Source organism: Amphibalanus amphitrite, unplaced genomic scaffold (genome assembly GCF_019059575.1).
Source record: "Amphibalanus amphitrite isolate SeventyFive unplaced genomic scaffold, NRLGWU_Aamphi_draft 000466F_arrow, whole genome shotgun sequence".
NCBI classification, from domain to species: domain Eukaryota; kingdom Metazoa; phylum Arthropoda; class Thecostraca; order Balanomorpha; family Balanidae; genus Amphibalanus; species Amphibalanus amphitrite.
Genome location: NW_024881960.1, coordinates 95,642 through 113,836, shown reverse-complemented (window position 1 = coordinate 113,836; position 18,195 = coordinate 95,642). Strand labels below are relative to the sequence as shown.

General features: G+C 48.0%; 2 protein-coding genes across 2 annotated transcripts in view; one reads left to right on the top strand and one right to left on the bottom strand.

Annotated features, from left to right (window-relative positions):
- Positions 1–8,816: 8,816 nt before the first annotated feature.
- LOC122392040 (microtubule-associated serine/threonine-protein kinase 2-like) overlaps positions 8,817–18,195 on the top strand; it is a gene marked incomplete at its 3' end in the record, with an annotated part of 104,757 nt that continues 95,378 nt past the window's right edge. The window contains exons 1-3 of the mRNA XM_043386527.1: positions 8,817–9,088; positions 14,020–14,255; positions 15,301–15,438. Coding sequence (XP_043242462.1) covers positions 14,094–14,255; positions 15,301–15,438 — 300 coding nt within the window. The remainder of the gene's footprint in view (positions 9,089–14,019; positions 14,256–15,300; positions 15,439–18,195) is intronic.
- On the bottom strand, positions 11,741–13,544 carry LOC122392027 (dynein axonemal assembly factor 4-like). The gene has a single exon (XM_043386445.1). It carries the CDS (start codon positions 13,253–13,255, stop codon positions 11,945–11,947), a length of 1,311 nt encoding a protein of 436 aa, XP_043242380.1. The 5' UTR covers positions 13,256–13,544; the 3' UTR covers positions 11,741–11,944.

Sequence of the window (18,195 nt, the reverse complement as noted above, 5' to 3'; positions counted from 1 at the left end):
TGAAGATAATGGTGGCTACATAGGAGCCAATAACGTCCCCCCACAAGCCCTGTGGTGTCCTTCCGAGTTGAAGTGCGGCCAGCGCGAGCCCTCTGCTACCAACTGGCGCCGCAGGGCCCCTCGGTTTCGAAGGAACCCTAAACCCGAGAACGGGCACGTACCCTTCGCTCCCTTGCTATGCCACTGAATCCAAGTGATCAGGGACCCTTTAGGTAATCAGGGGCGTTTCAGATGACCAGGGGTTTTCAATTGATCAGGGGCCCACCAGGTGACCAGGGGCCCCTCTGGTAATCAGGCGCCCCTTAAGTAACCAGGGACCCCATCAATAACCAGGGCCCCTCAGTAAGTGTAGGAGTCCCGCAGATAACCAGGGCCGGCAAGGTTTCTCAGGTCCGTTTTTTTTTGACAAGGCTCTTATTGACTCAGGTGCGAGCCCTTTGCCATCAGCAGAGGGCCCTTTCAAGCCTTTTGAGGGCCGTTTAACGTCTCTTGAGTTCCCATTGAGGCCTTCTAAGGGCCCTTTGAGCAGTCGAGGGGCCTTTGAGGCCTTTTGAGGGCCTCTTGACGTCAGCTGAGGACCGTTGGACGCCAGCTGAGGATCGTTTTTGGGCCTTCTGATGGCCATTAGACGCCAATGGATGACCCTCTGACACCAACTGGGGCCCTCTGACACCAGCTAAGGGCACTTTAAGTTTGACGCTAGCTCAGAGCCCTCTGACATTAGCTGGGGGCCCTCTGACGCTAGCTCAAGGCCCTTTGACGCTCTTTAAGGCCTTCTGAGGGCCCCTTGAGGTCTTCTAAGGGCCCCTTGAGGCTTTCTAAGGGCCCCTTGAGGCTTTTTGAGGGACGCTTGACGCCAGCTGAGGACCGTTTGAGGCCTTCTGATGGCCATTTGGCGCCAGCTGGGGGCCATCTGGCACCAGCTGGGGGCCCTCTGTCACCAGCTAAGGATCCTTTAGAGCCTTCGGAGAGCCGTTTGACGCAAGGGCATGGCCCTCTGACGCCAGCTCAGGGACCGTTGACACTCTTTAAGGCCTTCTGACGTCCGTTTGGCGTTAGCTGAGGGCCCTTTGAGGCTATCTGAGGGCCCTTTAAGGCCATCTGAGAGTCCTTTGAGGTCATCTGAGGGCTCCTTGAGGCCATCTGAGGGCCCTTGGACACCAGATGAGGGCCCCATGACGCTAACTGAGGGCCCTTCGAGGCCATCTGAGGGCCTTTTGAGACCATCTGAGGGCCCTTTAAGGCCATTTGAGGGCCCTTTGTACACGGTCTTCGGTGGTCTAAGGATTAGTTAGAGGCCCATTTGAGGCGGCCTTCGGCCGCCTCAAATGGGCCCCTTCCTTCGAGTTGGGCCCCCCAACTCGAATGGGGGGGGGGGGGCACGGGCCCGTGTGCCCCCCCCCCTTGTGTGCGCCCTTGATACTAAGTATTTTTAGTCGGGAGCCGTCGGCGTTTTTGACAATTATTGGCCATTCCAGGCGTGTGTTTCATGTTTGCACCTGAATCAATCACGTAACACAGTGGCGGTCGCAGGGGGGGGGGGCCATCAGGGCCATGGCCCCCCCCAAAGGCAAATCAGGGGGGCCATCATATCATTTGGCCCCCCCCCCCAAACAACCGATGGGCCCCCATGGCCGTATGGGGCCCTGGCCCGTATTCGATTGTCACGAGGCTCGAGAAACCCACACAAGCTATTAACAGCTCTCATACCAGTCTTTGAGGGTCCTACACGGACCTCTGAGGGCCCTTCAGTGGCGGTCATGCGTCCACATTGACCGCTGAGGACCCACATTGACCTCTGAGGGCCCTCCACTGGCCTTTGAGGGCCCCTAAACCGGCCTTAGGGGCCCAACCGGCGTCTGAGAGTCTCTCACCGGCATCTGGTGGCCTCATTTCTGTCTCTCGAGTCCCAAGACCAGCCTTTAATAATTGTCTCTGAGGACCCTGCGCTGGATTCTGAAGACCCGATGTCGGCCTCTAAGAGCCCGCATCGGCCTCTGGGGCCCATCTTGGCCTTTGAGGGCCCTCCGCTGGTTTCTGGGTTCCAATGCCGGCCCATGCCGGCCTTTTAGGGCCCCAAACTGACCTCTAAGGGCCCATGCTGGCCTGTAAGGACCCACATTAGCCTCTGAGGGCCCCCGCACTGGATTCTGAAGACCCAATGCCGGCCGACCCGCATCGGCGTCTGAGGGCCCATCTTGGCCTTTGAGGGCCCACCTTGGCCTTTGAGGGCCCTCCGCCGGCCTCTGGGGTCCAATGCCGGCCCATGCCGGTCTTTTAGGGCCCCACACTGACCTCTGAGGGCCCCATGCTGGCCTGTAAGGACACACATTAGTCTCTATGGGCCCCGCACTGAATTCTGAAGACCCGGTGCCGGCCTCTAAGGGCCCGCATCGGCTTCTGAGGGCCCATCTTGACCTTCGAGGGCCCTCTACTGGCCTCTGGGGTCCAACGCCGGCCAATGCCAGTCTTTTAGGGTCCCATTCTGACCTCTGAGGGCCCCATGCTGGCCTGCAAGGGCCCACATTAGCCTCTGAGGGCCCTCCCCCGCACTGAATTCTGAAGACCCGATGCCGGCCTCTAAGGGTCAGCATCGGCTTCTGAGGGCCCATCGTGGCCTATGAGGGCCTTCTGTCTGGGGTCCAACGCCGGCCTATGCCGGTCTTCTAGGGCCCCACACTGACCTCTGAGGGCCCGTGCTGGCCTGTACGGACCCACCTTAGCCTCTGAGGGCCCCGCACGAGCTTCTGAAGACCCGATGCCGGCCTCTAAGGGCCCGCATCGGCCTCTGAGAGCCCATCTTGGCCTTTGAGGGCCCTCTACTGGCCTCTGGGTCCAACGCCGGCTCATGTCGGTCTTTTAGGGCCCCCACGCTAACCTCTGTGGGCTCCATGCTGGCCTGTAAGGGCCCACATTGGCCTCTGAGTGCCCAATTCGGTCTCTGATGGTCTCAAACTGCCCTTTGCAGGCCCTGTGCTGGCCCCTAAGGGCCCAAACCAGCCTTTAAAAGTCCCACATCGGCCTCTGATGGTCCCATTTCTGTCTCTGGGACCCAAACTGACCCTTATGTGCCTCTGAGGGCCCCGTACTGGCTTCTAAAGGATCGATGCCGGCTTCTGAAGACCCATTACGGTCTTTAAGTGCCTCATACCAACACCTGAGGCACAACACTAGCCTCTGAGGGGCCCCAAACTGGCCTATGAGGTCTCTACACCGGCCAATGATGGCCCTTTTATGTTCTCTGGGGGTCTCATGCCTTACCTTCGGGGGTCATGCACTTGCCTCTCAAGGCTCACATCAGCCTCTAGGGCCCTACCTGGGCCTTTGAGGCCCTTCGCTGACCCTTGGGTCCAACGCCTGCCTCTGGGGGGTCTGACACCGTACTCTAAGGGCCCCATTGCAGCCTCTAGGCGATAGGTATCGCCGAAGCGCTATAGGCCCATAAGTGTAGGAACCATGGGTGCAAAGGGCGCAGTTGCACCAACCAGTGAGTGCAGACAATGTATTCTGCATCCACAACAATCTGGAACAAAACCCCCTGTTCTCAGCAACACTACTTTCCATGCAGCACGACAAATTTAGGATATTTTGCCCACTATCCATCTTTCGAAGCATTTGCTACTGTTATGATCTTCAAAACTTACATTTGTGCCCAAGTAAAAAAAAAAGATGAAACGGAACACATGTGATTGAACAGTGAACAGATACCGATGACCCACTGTCAAAAGTTTTAGCACGATGATCTTAGAAAATGGCAAAGTTAGCCGCCTAAGCCGCCTTTACTTTTGCGGTAATCCATTCACAGTTGCGTGAATTATTGACAATATCAATGCTTCAAAATGCACTTATCGGTACCTTTTCGACATGGTACACCCTCAAAGCTCGCATTGAGCCTCCGCTCGGGTGCCGCTCCCTACCCCCCCCCCCCCCCCCCCCCGCTTCACCGGCCATTGCCTGGATTTCTGCACCCGTGCACTACGCCCGTGGGCCCCTTTAAGCTAGCACCGGGCCCCCCGGGTCAGCGCAGGGGCCCCTTTGCCAAGTTGGCCCCCCCCCCAAACTCCAAGTCTGCGACCGCCCCTGACGTAACAACTGTTGTGTCCTTCAGCTCAAGTTCTCACGTTGACTGAAATGATTGATGACCGGTATCCGGAGTCCGAACCGAATTCTGAGCTCTACTACCTTCAGCATTTGCATTTGTCTCTGATCTGGGCTGCCGGTAGCTCGGGCCATGATTGGAAGTTGGAACCGTAACCGTATCTACGGGCACCTTTTCAAGCTTGATCAATATATGTATTCATGAAGCAATGAACATTCATGTGGGAAGATATGCTCATAATGTGCTGGCGAGGTGTGGGACGTTGGTCGAGTACGTCTCCCGCCGAGGAGCGAAGTGCAGCCAGTTTTGGGCTTTGGTTTGGCCAATGTGTGAGATGACGGAAATGCCTATGAATTCCTTCACAATTATCCCTCTTGGGATGTTACTGATTCCAAACCTCTGTTCTACGTTTTATATAGATACTTAAAGGGACCCTCCCCTCCCACCTTCAAAAAAGTTAATGCATTGGCATAAAAGTGATGTCGCTCGGTTCAGAAAGAGCAAAAACGAATATCTACCAAATTTCATCGAAAAATATTCACCGGTTTTCAAGATATTAGACTTTTGATTTTGTTTACTTTTTGGGATCTCCGCTGTTCCCAGCGACTTTATTTGAAAGTGCGGCATTTGTTGCGCGCAAAGCAGCATATACCACCGCGGGCTACAAAACGTTTTAGTCAAACATTTAAAAATCGTTAGATATCTGCGCTGACGTCACACATTCAGAGGGGTATTCCTATGCATTAGCCCCTCTGAATCAAAATGCTGCAATTTTGAAATTCAATATTTCCGATTTAAGGCATTTCTCGATGTTGTGAGTGCCGAAACCGGTAATTGTGAGCCAGGGACCCCATTTTGGCTATCTCAGCTCAAATCTAATGTTAAGGTGGGAGGGTCCCTTTAACTGCAGCTTTTTTTTACTTGCAGTAATGAGAGATAGGGTCTTGAAATGAAGTGAGAAGCCTGAGTTTTTAATTTAGTACTGTTCAGTTCAAATAGCGCAAATGAGACGTTCATGACGCAAACAGCTGATCGACTAGTGTTCATTCGTAGCAGAAATCCTTGGGTTTGCGGCAAGCAGAAAGTCTAGGGCACTCAAATTAATTGATTTTTACCTTTTTGAAATGGTAAATGCTTTCACCAAGCCATACCTAAAGCTATCAATAGTATTCTAATCGCGTCAAGTGAAGTTCTAACTAGTTTTGACAAAGTTCTTCAGTTCCTGCATATCTGCAACTAGGCGTAGCTTGAGAATTTAGAACACGTCACTCCACATGCTGAAGCTATGCTGTGAATCTGTCTGAAGGATGGCGGCAGGGGGGTTCGCTCCCGTGCCTTCAGCATTACGAAAAATGGAAACAGCCCGTGAGCAGCATCAGCGCTCACGCACATGTTCAAGGAAAACAACGTGTAATTAACTGCTGACGACGGCCCTCTCCACCAATCAGCGTTCGGCAACTCGAGCGCTGATTGGCTGGTAGTAAACGCGTCATATGTGGGTCTCATTTTTTGCTATCAGTGAACGCGTTATTTAATACACAGTGGCCTATGGAGAATGGCACGCGGAATTGAAGGTCGGTGTTTTATTGCTTCGTACATGCGAATGGGGGTATTTGAGTGGCATTTGACACCATTTTCGAAATCTACAATGAATTTCTGATCGACTCATGTATATGTTTTTATGAATTTGACAGTATTAGAGCTACATAGTCGGTGTTTTATGTTGGTGTTGTTTCTCTCGACCTTTGTCTTGGACTTTAATCATATCTTTTCTCGAAAATGCTTGCCATAACCAGGTCTAAACTGTATCTGTATAAAGGGAATATGTGTTGAATATAAGGGGAAAGTAGTAATGACCATTCTGCCTATCAAATTGCCAGAAGGTGTGCTTGAAAGGTGATTGAAACTGCAGTACGGTTGCAGATGTGGGTTTGACATTAGCATTGTTGTTGTAACCCCACTTGCTCTAATAAAATGGTAACATGGGGTTATGTACACACTATTGCACAGCCTGGTATCAAGCTGGTTGATATGTGAAGGATAATGAAAGCATAAAAGAATAGGAGCGTTGCGTCTTGTGACTTATGTCAAGTCATTTTAAATCAAATGATTGTGATTGTAACTTTTACTTCAATTATCATTACAAGTTTTGACCTTTTTAATCATCAAGTTTTATGTGTACCAATTTCATATGCCTGTGTAATGTTTGTGCGGCTGTGTGCAGTGTGCGTGTCTTGAAACAAACCAATTTATTTTTTACTTTTTGTACTTCAACAAATGTATGTCAAAGGACAAAAATGTCATGTCTATTATCATTGACACTACTACAGCTAACTTTGCCTGTATTCCTATCTTTCAGAGGCATTAAATTCAATCTGCTTTCCAGTGCAGTACCTAGGAGGCTGCAACTGAAACTCGCACAAAGGCAATCAAGTGTCACTTCATCAGCCTACAGCAACAGCCCATCTGTAATCAAGATATGGATGAAGTGGCATGGAAGAACAACCAGTTCAAACATGAAAAGATGTATTTTGTTTTGGACTATTTCTTAGCATAACAGAACAGCACACTTGCTGCTTTTTATGTTTGCCCTGTGTGTAGTTTTGAATAATTTTAACTATGAAATGCTTTTGCCAACACTTCTCTTTACATAAGCTTCCTTTGTCATGCATATGTAATTTTGAGTTCACATGCATGATGTAGGGGAAAGTGGGGTAAGACGGGCACCTTAACTTTGGAGCCATTTTTCGGCCGGTTAGAAACATCATAGAAACGGGAAACTTGGTGAAAACCTTTTGTAGACATTTTACTTCCATTTGCCAGAAGGTGAGACTTAGGCCTGATTCAACAAATAATCTGCAGCTATTTTTGCAAAACCTTGCAAAAACCCGTCTTACCCCACCCCATGGGGTAAGACGGTCACATGGGTAGGGCAAGACGGCCAGCTTCTTTCACCGACCAGCACAGCTCGCAACAAATGTCCGAGATTAGCCGCATTGATACAGTCGCTCGTTGGTCTCAAGTGCTTCGGAAATGGCAGTATACGAGATTCGTGCAGATGGCGTATGCTCGTATATAACTAGGCCGTAGTTCAGAAGCCATGTAGAACCGTTTTCACATTCATTATTCGAGAATAAACTGTGCCGAAGGAATATTGCTAACATGTCTGTGAGTATCGGAATCGAACATATTCTTATTAGAAATGCTTCTATTCTTCCTACAGCAACAAAAATATTTTCACCATTACAGACCCATTGGATTCATACTAGTTGCCCGTCTTACCCCAAACTCAATGTCAGAAGTTCAGCACGATTTTTCTCCGTGGACAATTTGATGCAGACAAAGCAAATCCGCAGTAAATGGACACTGGTGGCATATGAGTGTACCACAAGTGATAGCGAGTTTTTAACTCTATAGTGCTTCATATAAAAGCTTGCCCAATACATTATAAATGTTTTCAATGAAATGAGTGTTTTATAGAAATCAAAATAAAAGATTATCGACTGAACACAAATTCACCAGACTTCAATGGTGGTGTGTAGTGGGAAAGGCAATTCTGGTCCTAATTTTTCTCGCTCGTAGCGCTATTGGTTTGGTCTGCAGAAGGGGTGCCCGTCTTACCTACCCTGACCGTCTTACCCCACTTTCCCCTAGGCATATTTCCCTTGGCTTCATAAAATTACTTTGCAAGCTTTTGTTATGGACATTGGTGCTACCTATTGTAAGCTGTAATTCAGCTTACAACAGCAATTGTAAGCTGCAGGTCACATCGGACTGATTGGCTCCGCATATGTGCATCCGGCCGAGTGCTAGTCGATATCAGGGACGTTGGTCGGACTGTTGTGGCGGCGTGCATTGTGCTGGTTGAAGTTGTTGTATTTCTGTTAGTGAAAAGCATTAATACATAACCATGGCCGCAGCCCAATGTAATTGTGGATTTCAGAGGGAGTGGCCAGTCAGGAGGGCCCCATGTGGCCTGTGGGTATGGATCCAGTGTCCACTGTCCAGTGGTATTGGCTAAGATTTCCGGCGATTGATAAAAGCTTCTATGATAGTAAACCTAGTCCTATTGAGTTATGAGGGGAGGTGACGTGAGGGACCTGACCTTACTAAATTCTTGTGAAAACACGACACATACGAACGGTCAACGGTATAAGAAACCGACAGCCATTCTTTCTGCCAAGTGCCAAGTGTTATCTTTCTGTGAAGGATTTCTTGGCACTGAGTGTTCAGAAATTGCGTTGTTTTTGGACTGTGTAGAGGCTCACGAGCGACAACATAGGTCAACAACCTGACGTACCTTAAATATGCGACTTGTACCAGAAGATCCAGCTTGATCAAAAGATTGGACATGTCAAATTTCAGCTCTTTAGCTCAAAAGAATTTTGAGCTGTCGTAAAAACCGTCAGTGTGGCACCATATCGCCTCCCCCGCGCGGTCGGAAGGTAAAAGTTCGCCGGCTCTAACTAAACAAATAGTCGTATCGCAAATTCATTGACGGCGTTCGAAGCGTCGTTCAATTTACTTTCGAAACATATCCTAACATTAACATTTAACTGCCTAGCGCAATCTCCAACAAGCAAAAGTTTCGTTCATCCATCCTCATACAGTGTTAGCGGCCGCCGGCCGCCGGCCGCTGACCCACATTCGCGTCATCAGGGAATGCCGCAACTAATTTATTGTTTCCAACTTTTTTCCCGGAGCGTTCTACCTGGTTTATACAGCCTTGGATGGCGGGCAGGGCATCTTATTTTTGCTGTAAAAATTAAGTTGGCATTGGTTTTAGCATTTAAAAACCATGGCCTTCTTTGAAATAAAAGATCTCATGCTAGATTGTCAGCCTTGAGACCTTTGGTGTTGGTCTCGAAAAGCATTTTCTTCAACGTGATTTGCCTGCTGCAATTTAAATTTCCATGGAGATTGTCTTGGATTGGAGCAGTACAGGATTTTTACCTCTGCCTGGTCTTATTCTGAGGATCTGTGGTACTGGTAAGTTAATTAAGTGCTATTATAGGCATAAAAATTCCCTACTCTCAGCTAGGCACATGTTCTATGGCTGTAATACGTTTATAGGTATTCCGCATATTTGACTTTTATGCGACTTTTGTTGTCATAGCCATTGTCAACATGATAAGGAGTCCATGATGATGACCCAAAGCATGGATTCTCATCCATATTCATATCTTGGATGAGGATCAATCATGCAGTCATTCTTCAACAGTCACAGTCATTCCTGTTCCTCAGAGTCTGAAGTGGTTTCAAGCTTAGGTTTGATGTTCATAAATCATATGTGCTCTTGTTTGTGTTTAAGCCTTGATTGATGGTTCATTGTTCAGAGAACTCAAACCATTATTTTGATTTAGCTGTTACCTACCTGATAAACCCTTTTCAGTTTTCAGAGCCCAGATACACAAACGAAACATGGTGGCATGGCACTGCCACTCTGACAACCCAGACTGATTAGGTGCCTACCAACTGATTAGGTGCCTACCTACCTACTCTCTTTATGATCAGTTTATTTAAATTGCATCTACACTTTACTTTGTTAAGTGTACTGTAGATGTCAAATGTGTACTGTATGTGTACTGTAGATGTCAAACTGAAACTATTTGAGACTTACTGTTCATCGATGTACTGTGCACACCTGTGGTGGAACTATAGGAAGGCAACTATGAATCGACTCATTGTGAGCTATCACAACCTTCTTAAACGACTTATCGGGTTATCGAAATTTGAGAGTACGAGTATGACATGTGCATATTTTAGAGTGCTGAATTGTGAAAGCGTGTTCAGGAAACTTATTTATAAGTTTCTGAGAAGACTTGAACAAAGCCCCAATAGCATCATTGAAGCAATCAATTCAGGGGATCTCCGTTTCAGATCAAAACTGAGACGCTTTTGGCTCAGTAAGCTCTATTGTCATGCTGTGCTACATTGAATGTGCATCGACTGGGAGTGTGCCTTAATCGATGTTTGTTGTTCATCCATCATCCATCTGGTACATCCATCATCAACTCATAGCAATGGACTGTTAGTCTGAAATACAAATCTATCTATCTATCTATCTATCTATCTATACAGGTGCATTGTGATTTGGGATGACAACTACCTAGTACCTACCCTACCATAATTGCCACTTGCCAGCAATTGTCCTTGCAGACAGTCCTCATGTAAGCTGATTGTTCAGTGTTCACCAGCTAGTTTGGAGAAGCAGTCACATTAGTTTTTACCAAATATGCTGTATGTGAACCCAGTGTGGCCAAATTGGTGATGTTGCGGGGAAAGTCACCCCCAATGAAAAGTATAATGACATCCTCAGAAATTTTAAAATTAGGGAGAATAGGTCAAAAACGCCCCCATTAAGCGCGAAACCTTCTGACACTCAACCCAACACAGATTACTCAAACCTTTGGGCACCATCATGTAGCTCATTCTTTTTACTACGCTTTGAGACCAAGAAAAGACACCTGCGTGTGGTATTTAACTCTCCAAAAAGGTTTTCGCATACCCTTACAAAAGGGCGTTTTGCCCCATACCCTGGGTAATACGCCCACACCCATGTGCAAAGCGCCCCCACCCCATCCAGCAACAGAACATGATGAACATGGCAGAACTTGACGTCATTCTGACGTCATTTGTGGTCAACCTATCATAGCCTTTGGAATAAAATTTTGTTGCAATGTGTAAAATGGATGCCCGGAGGAGTCCTGAAAGTTTGGTGACGATACCTGCGGTCGTTTAGGATATATCAGCAAAAAAGGACACGGAGAGGCCTTTTCGGCGCCCACCTACAAGGCGCTACCCTGCACTCTCACCACCGTGCAAAACGCCCCCCTTTCAGAAAACTGGGGGCGTCTTGCCCCATGCATCGAGTAGGCGTCTTTCCCCATCCGCTCCATTTCCGGTCAACAGAATATTGACAAAAAACGCGCCACTAACGCCGCAGCATAATAAATTCAACAGAATGACAATAAAACGCAGTTTTTAGTGATGTGCACAATAGCAAGTTTTGTGATATAAAGAGGGCATCAAAATGTTAGGAATCTTCTGTAAAAACAACAAAAACAACACCCAAAACCAACATCAGCACCTACCCACGCTGCTCCTCAAGACGCAGAACCGGAAATAGAGACCTACGTTAACAAGCAGCTGACTGTTCTGAAAGACAGTATAAAACACCTATCCGTCGATAAGAAATACGATTTTTTTAGGGGAGGCGTTTAACCCAGGGGGGTGCGTTTTCCCCACAGCTACCCTACATCATCACGACGTTTTTGTCGTGAAAGCATGCCTACCTAGTGTAGGAATAAAGACTGAAAATGTTCCAATGTACGATTCGCACCGTCATACTCGTACTGTCGCGCTTGCAATGTCGTTTTTTACATCTCTAATTACAATATTTGTTTTTTAACTTTCCACCAGAACTTGACGTCAGGTATAGTTTTTTTCCACATTATCTGTAAAAACTGCACCTAAAATGAGGCTGAAGACGAGGTTTTTGAAAATAGTGACATCCTCGTACGACCTTTTTTATACATCCTCCCCCTAACGCTAAACCAATTTGGTCACACTGTGTGAACCAAGCACCCATAATCACACTAGGGTAGAACATTACTCCTAATCGATTTAGGTAGGCAAAGCTTTTGGATAGATGTGCTTTTGTATTTTATTGCTGGCTTGCTCTTGTGATCAGTTTTAAATGAGACACATTGCATCACCATTAAATATTCTGGGCCTGACAAAAACAACTGAAGGCAGGCCCAGTCCATGGGATTCAATGAATGTTCACACTTAAACAAACTTGAGTCTGGACGAAGCACAAGTCAACACGAGTTTAAGAGCTCTCTAATCCAGCGCAGATAGCTCGTCGGGATCGCTGTCGTAGCCCTCCGCCAGCCGGCGCACCGTTTTCACGTCCTGCACCAACTTCTCATTATTGGGGTCGAGGCTGAGCGCCATTTCGTACTCAGCCAGAGCCTCAGAGCAGGCGCCGAGCCGCAGGAGCGCCGTACCACGCCTCACGTGACACCGTAGTCGCGACACCCGGTTCGCCTCAACGGCCGGCGTGAGCAGGTCTAGTGCCGACGACGAGTCCTCCAGAGTCTTGTGGAAGTTGTTGAGCCGCAGGTGGCAGGCGGCTCGGTTCGAGTACAGCTCTGGAGCGTTGGACGCCGCGTGGATGGCATGGCTGTAGGCGTTGATGGCAGCCAGGTAGTTTCCGTGCTGGTAGAAGGCGTCGCCACGCTCTTTGAGCCAGCGTGGGTCCTTCTCGTGCGGCCGGAGGTCGGCCTCGTCCAGGGCTCCGTCGCGCCGATACTTGTCGGCCTGTTTCCTCAGCCACTCTTGCTCCTCCTCTGAGCGACTCTCGCGTGCCGCCGACGGGAACTGACGCGGTGTGAATGCGCAGCGGATGGTGCCGGCCGTGCGGACCGGCGCCGCCGCCGCCGGCGTGGCTGAGCGAGCGGCGTGCACGGCGGACACCGCTGCCGCACCCTTGGATGGTGTCGAACAGGCCGAGCTGCTGACAGTGACAGGCTCTTGTTCGCGCAGGGTCTGCTCCTCGGGCAGGCCCAGTTCTGTGTCCTGGCCGCAGTTCTCCTCTGACTCTGTGAGCTCGCTGACGCTGAACACGGTCACCTCGCTCGGCCGACGGCGGCGGCGCGGCGGAGAGGTCACGCGGAATACCTCGGCCAGTGCTCTGTTCTTCTCCTGCTGCTGCGCTGCCTCGCGGGATTTGCGACCAGCCTCATCCACCCGCATCTGCTCTTTGACGCTAAGACGTTCACGGTTGAGTCGCTCTTCACCACGTTTTTCAGCAGCCTCTGCTTCCAATCGTGCTACGAATTCTAACGCCTTCTCGCGTTCCACGACCAGTTCTTCTTTTGTCAAGTTTTGACGAAGATCACTCCACCGCTTTTCTGTGAGCTTCACCAGCTCGATATTGATGCCTTCATCAGTCAGCTTAACGACCGTTGCATCATGTTCAACCGGTTGAGCTAGAACGGCTTCGAAAATATATGGTGGCTTTGATACTTTCAGATAGTTCGATGTGCATATTATGCTCATCTTGTCTTTTGAAGTCGTTGTAAAAGGAACATCGATAGTAACTTTCTTGTTACTCTGTTGCCAAGTGTAGTTATTTATAAATATCGCCATGTTGTTAGTTCACAGTACACAACATGAGAATCGCTCCTCGGGCCTTTTGCCAACAGCGTATAATCCGCTTACCGACTTCTCTTGATATCTCGGAAGCTAGTCCTGTCCCGTGGCGTTGTTTGGTGATGACTCCCGAAACACTGATTCTAGGTCACACGCGAAAACGAATCATCGATTTCAGCTCGCTATTTTTGCACAGTTTTCAATGGTATTACCCCTGAGTGATTAAATCAGACAGAGAAGCGCAATCGTGATCCATCGTGATCCACAATCACTGATATCTATGCGCGTTGTTAGCGTCCTCGTTGCTATGACAACCGACAGGGACTTTCGTTGCCTAGCAACGCTTTAAGGGCGGTGGGAGCTAATCGAAATACCTTGCATAGGGAGGTGACTGGGCATGATGAAAAGCTGAACGATAGTCAATACTTACTTATGTTAGTTTGCGTATAATAGCATGCCATGTATTTTGCAATAGATCATATAGCATACCAGACCAGCTGATTTTTAATTCAGGATTAACGGACGAATAACATATTCTCCATCATTCTGTCGTCAATCCGCTTGTACCCCAATTGTACCCTAAGCGGCGGCTAACGACCGTCTGTACCCATTTGTCATGTCTTTTCTGCTCATTAGTTGGCTTGTATGCAACAGGTCACTGCCCTGGTCGCTGGTACCGCTGATATTGATTTCCTGACTCACACGTGCCGTGCGCGCTGCTCGGTGGCGCCGCGTTCCTGACCGACCCTCCGCCCTTTCAGCCGCCGGCGGGCTGCGGTGGCCGGCCGGTGTCCTGTGCTGACCTCCCGCGGTCGGGTACAGACACCGCTGGGCCATGCCGCGGCCGGCGCTGTGGCTAGATGGCGCTACCAGCCGGTGGCGGCGCTACAAGCGCTCCCTGTCGGCGTCTGCCACCGTCCAGGGAGAGGTGGTGCCCTCGGCGGGCCTGGAGCTGGCCTCTCTGATGGCTGACCACGGCCTGATGCGCGTCCTACAGGTCAGCAGTGCCCGCAGGGTGAAATGGAGCACATGGGGAGCTCGGGGCATGGATTAGGTTGTGCTGGGTTAGGACACACCGCGTTAGGGACACGGGTCACGGATACGACATATAAGATGGGCACGCACACTTTGATGAGTATCCGTGTCCATCTTTTTGTTTCCGTCGGACGTCATGTGTCCGTCAGAACACGGACATGGGCACAGGCCATGGGGTGGTGGCACGGGGCACGGTGACACTTGTTTAGAGTGACGCACAGCAGCTGTCGGGCGATGTGCTCAGCACACAACGATACAGGCATGTTGAAGTATTTGGACAATTTCGAATTCCTTTAGAAAATTACTCATTTATTAGCTTCATTGAATATTTTGCTAGTTGCTTTTCCACATTTCTATGAAAATACTATAAATGTTAGCTGAATGGCGTTTTTATTGCTTCTATTAGCATTTACATCGTTCCCGCTAGGAAATAGCGAGATTTTTAAATGGTAAAAAATGTCTCAAACTTTCGCTGAGGCTGATAGTTGTTGCACTAAACTGTGCTTTTTTCTGGCATTAAAAAGAGCAACAAATGTCGTGCAACTTTATACGTACGAATGATATATTCTTTTTTTTTTTTGCTTAAACTACTTTGAAAGTGATTCTGCTTCTTGTAAGGCACAATATTACATATAGCGGCAAACAAGTTTTCAAAAATCGCATGGTTGCAAAGCACTACGAGAGAATATTGTCATTTCTGGATCATCGTGCATAGCTTCATGGTGACCTCTTTCTGTGCTGATGAAAACGAGACCCTTTCCTGATGATGCTAGGAGAGCCTCAATGCCTTATGACAAGGAATTAAAATGGCACTCTTTTCCTGAAGCATGCCCATAGCTACTGCTATTTTCCCTTGCTATTAGTATAAGCAATTCATTGCTTTCAATTCGCTATGTGGGCTTCTTAATTCTTATGTAATGTCAAGTCAATTGTACAGGCGTACTCTGGTATTTGGTAACTATATTCCATTTCCAAACGTACTCCACTGACCGTATATCTATTTACAGGTATACCCGGGCGACATGCCGGTACGTCTGTTCGCCGAGCTGAGTCTCTCCGAGGTGTCCAACATTGAGGACAGCCAGACTCGGGCGGAGGTGGAGCGGGCGTTGGAGTTGGCCAGGGAGGCAGTCCTGCAGAGACAGGTGAGTCCCCTGGGTACCGAGTCGCGCTCAGACTCCGCCGGTGCTGCTGGAATTACCGTCCGGGCTGAGCTGTGGCAGCTCTGTGCCCGCCGGCAGAGTGCACCAACTGTCCAAGCCCGGCTGAGCTGTGGAGCTCAGTGTGTGCCACCGCCGGCGGCCTGTGGGGTCGATACCGGGCGTCCGGCTCGGACTGAGAGAACATACCTGCGGCCGGCGGCCGCGCAGACCAACACACAGAGAGAAGTGGGAGGGGAGAGGAAACCGACACACAGAGGAAGGAGAGAGTGGACCGACAGAGAGGCGGAAGAGGAGAGACGAGAGAGGAAAGAGGAGAGGAGAGAGCAGACTGACTAACAGAGAGAGAAGGGAGAGGAGAGAGCAGACCGATACACAGAGAGACGGGAGGGATAGAGGAGAGAGCGGACCGGCACACGGGCGGGGAAGGAGAGAGAAAAGGATAGGACAGGAGACGAATGGACGGTGCCCTGAGTGCCGCCCGCCTCCGTCCGTCCATCTACGAGATGGGATTGAATGTCGCCCGTGGGATGAAGGTGCCCTGCAAAAGAGAAAGTAAGAGAGGCAGGAGGCGGAGCAGCGTTCCCAATTGCGGAAACGGGGCTATTGTGACAGTTGCAGAGAACGAAAGAGAGAGCGAGGTGTACCATGTTATTTTGGCAGCCACGGTTTAAATTAAATTGAATTATTTAGTCTGCACTTTTTGCCAATAAGATTAGTCCGATATAGTAGTGAGGGGCAACTTGAAACAGGAGAGTTGGGACCGAGGAGGCTTGTTAAGATGAGAGCCGGCATAAGACTCCGCGTGATGAGGCATTTTTGAGCTTCATATTGTACCCGAGTATAGCTAAGTTTTTAGCTACGAAATTGAATAGGGCAAGTAACGACCTAAACAAAGTTTATCCCAAGCTAAATTTATCCATTACGGATTACGATATAAGTGAATATAAGAAAGTTGGGACTACATTAGTTATTAAATGTACACGCTTGTCGCTTTAACAGACAAACTTTCCGGTCCATTGTGCATTGCGCACTATTATGATTGTTCAATTACATTCTGGATAGCCACTATCTTCAGCGAGGATGTCGCTACAACGACTATAATAGTAATTGATAAATTACGAGTATACGTGCACTGTTACGGAATGATCTAACTTCTTCCTAGTATTTGTTTACGATTATGATGTTGCTGGGCATATCACTATCACCGCACAGCATCAAATGCTGCATAATGCATATCTATGTCAATGATCATACCATGGATGTAAATATTTGCTATTTCCATGGCCCTCCGCGATTTTCATGAGTATTCCGTGATTTTCATGACCTTTTGCCGTCGCATTTTATTCATTTATGCGTTTTCCCTCGTGAGCCAGTGTCCTGAAATTGATTTTTCGGAGAGTGTGATTGAAGCTGCTAGGACTTCGCTATTTCAAAAGGACGTCGATATCGGTGCGGAGCCTAAGCCACTGAAGCCCTTACCTAAATCTCTTAAAATTAGCGATTTTCACTGGCAATATTGACTAATACCACCTCAAGGCACCTCAAATGATCATATATAGACACAAAGTAATGCTAGTTTACCCCTAGTAAAATACAAAATTCAAGCATTCACCACAAACACCAAAACAACACTTTGAAGATGTCTAGTTCTTGTCCATGATCGTACATAACAGTCAACAACAAATATGCTTCAACAAAAATCAGCCCAAGAGCCAGCGGCTATCACTAAATATTGACGTCATAAGAGGGATATCATATCGAGCAAGAGGACTGATGTAAAAAAACAGACGTCCAAACAAAGAGGTGGAAAACGGCTTGGAAAATTAATTCTCCATAGCTTCCTGTTATGAAATTCAATTAAGAAAACTCCAAGGTGGACGCTGAATTTTTCTTGGCTGGAAAAAATGTGAAATCATTGTGCACTTTTCAGTTTTGTACCGACGTCGATTAAATGGGAATAACAAGGTCAATCGACGTCCCCAACATTGCGTGTATTTTTAAGCCAAGGACGACATACTTGAATTAATACTGTTGAAATTCGGTGGCCTTATTTTAATTCAAACAGATAAACATTAAACTTTTTCCCCAACCACTATCAACATATGCAAAATTAACTACTTTTAAAGGGCATGTTCAAGGGGCAGCGCTAACCCGTTACTGTGACCTTCTGAGGGGAAAAAAATTAAATATGTTACAGTAATTTGATACAAAAGGTATGTTGCTTGCTTATAGATAAATGTCCAAGTAATATATTCGCATGATTAATTTTTATCTATACACTGCACAGTTACTAAAACTGAAAAGTGGAAAACGACGTCCTCAGATCCCTCTATTCCGACATCTTTTCTCCTTCATATGGCAGCATTACCTTCACATGGTAAAGGAAAAAACTTATCCATATCTGACGCACAGAAAACAAAAATAAAATAAAACCGCGTTGTTTACTGTTGCGGCAGTTGGCCAGGAAAGGGGAGTTGAGTGTAAGAGTGAGTTTTTGAGGACTTAGGATATATTTATTGTCATTTTGCATAGCCGTGTTTTTAGGCTACAGAGGTGATATTTCTTTTTGTTAGTTTGCTTTTGGTGTTCGATATACCTATCGACTTTTATCTGTCAGGGACGTCGTTTGGCTTTCCGGGACGTCACAAAGAGTATCTGTTAGGTGTGGGTTTCCACCCAAATTCACGAAAATCAGGACACTGTCGTGAGCTACGTCATACCTCTGGTGCAACGTGCATC

What these genes read in the sequence shown, in the direction of transcription:
- LOC122392027 (XM_043386445.1), bottom strand. Translation starts at nt 13,255, where the DNA reads ATGGCGATATTTATAAATAACTACACTTGGCAACAGAGTAACAAGAAA.